The sequence below is a fragment of the Saccostrea cucullata genome, unplaced genomic scaffold, assembly GCF_032062105.1.
Source record: "Saccostrea cucullata isolate Sc308-1 unplaced genomic scaffold, CSIRO_AGI_Scuc_v1 ctg4535, whole genome shotgun sequence".
In the NCBI taxonomy this organism is placed as follows: Eukaryota; Metazoa; Mollusca; class Bivalvia; order Ostreida; family Ostreidae; genus Saccostrea; species Saccostrea cuccullata.
In genome coordinates this window covers 60,096-62,966 of record NW_026918230.1, presented here as the reverse complement: position 1 = coordinate 62,966, position 2,871 = coordinate 60,096, and the positions used below count along the sequence as shown (strand labels likewise).

At 31.1% G+C, this 2,871-nt stretch overlaps 1 protein-coding gene across 2 annotated transcripts; it reads left to right on the top strand.

The window, feature by feature from the left end:
* The first annotated feature begins 508 nt into the window (after positions 1-508).
* Positions 509-1,975, top strand: LOC134259861 (uncharacterized). Of its 2 annotated transcripts, none has more exons than XM_062742468.1 (4): positions 509-643; positions 730-785; positions 1,011-1,145; positions 1,234-1,975. In XM_062742468.1, exons 1-4 carry the CDS (start codon positions 534-536, stop codon positions 1,437-1,439), a joined length of 507 nt encoding a protein of 168 aa, XP_062598452.1. In that variant the 5' UTR covers positions 509-533; the 3' UTR covers positions 1,440-1,975. The 2 variants fall into 2 exon arrangements, with proteins under 2 accessions (XP_062598452.1, XP_062598446.1); XM_062742462.1 differs by having other exon boundaries at positions 1,228-1,975.
* Positions 1,976-2,871: the final 896 nt, after the last annotated feature.

Here is a 2,871-nt window from a genome sequence, read left to right as displayed (position 1 = left end):
GGTGATGGGGTGGGGTTGAGGAGGGTGGTCCTGTCAACAAGTATCTTTGGTTTTAGCGAGGAGTTTAGAAAGAGCCTTGATAGAATATTTTCTGGAACCCGTAACTTTGTTTGTAAGGATTTTTTATGAAGTTTTGGCATTCAATATAGATAAGGTTATTCTATTTAGATGTTGGGAATATTAACGATATTCAAAACTCACACAAAATTATATTTGTAGCGTTATTTTGGATGAAATAATAGGGAAGGAAGCATACATACCTCGATTTCATAAACGTATCGTTTCATTCAATATTTTATAGCAATGTTTCAGAAAGTCGATAAAATAAAGCTACATTTATATAATCATACATAGATTTACTAAGTATCACCAAATTAAGATACCATCTCTATAAAACCATGTTTTATTTGGAAACTAAACTCCATAATGATGGGCAATAGAAATAAGATTCTTCAGGAAGGACATGAACAATATTTCCCTATTGTTGTGTCATGTTGTAAATTTCAAAATTTACAACATGACAGTTGATTAAAATGTGTCGTTCACGAAGTGATAAGCTGTCTGTTCTTATATTTATAGGCCTTTTTATTCTGGTGTTTTCTCAAACAGGATTGTACAGAAAGTACAGTGAATGTAGAGAAAGGTAAAGTTAATCCTTATCTTTCAGTGAAAAAGTATTTCATTATTATGATTTGAAACTATATATATTTTATTATAAACTTATTACAGATACATTTCAGGCGAATGTTGTTACAACTTTCATCTTGTGGGAAATAAATGCGAGCGTGAGTATTAAATACAATTTCTCTTAATAATTTATGTTCTTTTTAACAAATGTGTACATGTATTTACATTTTATCATTGATTAACCTTAAAAGTATGATTAATGAATGAATTTAATCAGAATCTCAAATACTCATTTAATATATTTCTTTATTTAAGTGGCACCTCAATGTCTAGAGCTTTATAAGAATACACGTATTCTCATTTATGTATAAATCCATGTCTAGCGTGTCCCCCTGGATCCTGGGGACACAACTGTGAAAACGCGTGTCCGAGCGGAAGTTACGGGTATCTGTGTGTCAAAATATGCAAAGATTGCACTACTTCCGAATGCCATCCAGTCTATGGCTGTAAGAAGTTAAGTATGTATTTTCATATCTATAATTTTGTTTCCAGTAGTAGAACTAGGTTTTTTCAATGCTGATAATTTTCTTTTTTTAATAGATATAGAAAATTCAAGCCTCAAGACAACACTCCTCCTTTCTACATACAGTGAGAAGTCTTCACGGATATTCAAAAATACGATACATTCTTCTCCACACGTTTCTTTGTCCCCTTTGACTCATGTTTCAATTTCCACTCGCATATCCACTCCATCTTCAAAAGTGAGAGCGACAATGATAATTATGTTTTTATCGCAGAGAGTGGTTCTATAAAATTCTTTTTTTTTCATCCTCATAATTCAAGTTGAAAAGAAAAAATATATAAAGAAACGCTATCCGTGTAAAAGATCATGCTAAAGAAACACAAAGAAAAGACTGACATTGAATTGAACGCAAGAGGATCTAAAATTGATATAAAGAGAAAAATACGCACAGTATCAGAAGCCTTGCCATCTAATACTTTAAAACACTTTTAACAGACACAAATTCTCTCTCTCAAGGTTATGCTAAAATACGTATTTAGAGCCAAAGATTGATTAACATCAGTATAGTTATAGTGACGTCAACAAAACAACTTCCAGTAAAATGCATATACATCCTGAAAAAGAAGAGTTGGAGAGCCTTCCAAAAAGACCACAAAGGAAGCAGATCATTCTCACAGTACTGTGACTCAGTACTCAGTGAACACTTCTAAAATGACGTCTACAGATACATGTAAACATCTTAAAGGAACTGTGAAACAAAGCAATTATTCTTATTTAGATGTTGTTAATGCTGGGAATATCTGAGATATTTTAATAAAAGAAGGATATTGAGATAATTATTATTTTTAAAATAATAAAACATGTTTTTAAAAGCATCATTTTTTTTTACAGCATACGGGATGTATAAAACGCTTTTTAATCGATTTTTTTTAAAGAAATTCAAAGGTTGTGAACTATACACAAAGGTCAAACGTAAAAAATAAATCGAATGTTAAATTTTTTTTTTGTTATTTTCAAAATTCAAGATGTTGATATCAAATTAGGGTGACTGAAAAATCCATAAACATAAAAATAGTTTTAAGTCCCTTTTTATATCAGAGAATAAATGCTTTTTCATAATTTTGAAGTAAACATATAGATGAAGGATATGGATATAACAAACAGTATTCAATATCAAAATCCATTAAACAATACAAAATATGAGCAGAACAAACACAGACCTCCAAAACATCAGAGGTGGGGTCAGGTGCCATGGATGAGTGAGCATCCCTCCTGACCGGTCACACCGTGTGATCCTTGTCATGATCGGGAAATAACGGAAAATCCGTCGTTCATTCAATGTATAAATAATGAACTAAAAAAATTAGCATGAAAAACGTCAGTCAGTATATGTCTCGATGATAAATTGTATTTGCTAACAAGGTCATTGTAACCGACCAAAAACTTACAAAATGATGACTTTAAACGAGACTGCTGATTTAAAAATAATAGTAGCATTTGCAATATTTTTATTTTAAAGATTGTAATATTTTATAACGTTATTTTAAATTTAGGTTGCAGGGTTAGAAAGGGAATATCAGAAGTCAAATTTGAACAGAGTTTTTTCTTCCCATGGGAGATCCTTTCACAGACACCTCTGTGAAATTTTCGTTTTTGACAAAACGAGAAATAGATTAATGCCACGGATTGTTTCAAATAAAAAAAAATCAGTTCTGCATATG

Bases quoted from the DNA above. Each gene is read 5' to 3' on its own strand.
- LOC134259861 (XM_062742462.1), top strand. From the start codon at position 534: ATGTGTCGTTCACGAAGTGATAAGCTGTCTGTTCTTATATTTATAGGC. The intron at 644-729 runs GTAAAGTTAATC...AACTTATTACAG, and splicing joins TACAGTGAATGTAGAGAAAG to ATACATTTCAGGCGAATGTT. The intron at 786-1,010 runs GTGAGTATTAAA...ATCCATGTCTAG, and splicing joins TGTGGGAAATAAATGCGAGC to CGTGTCCCCCTGGATCCTGG.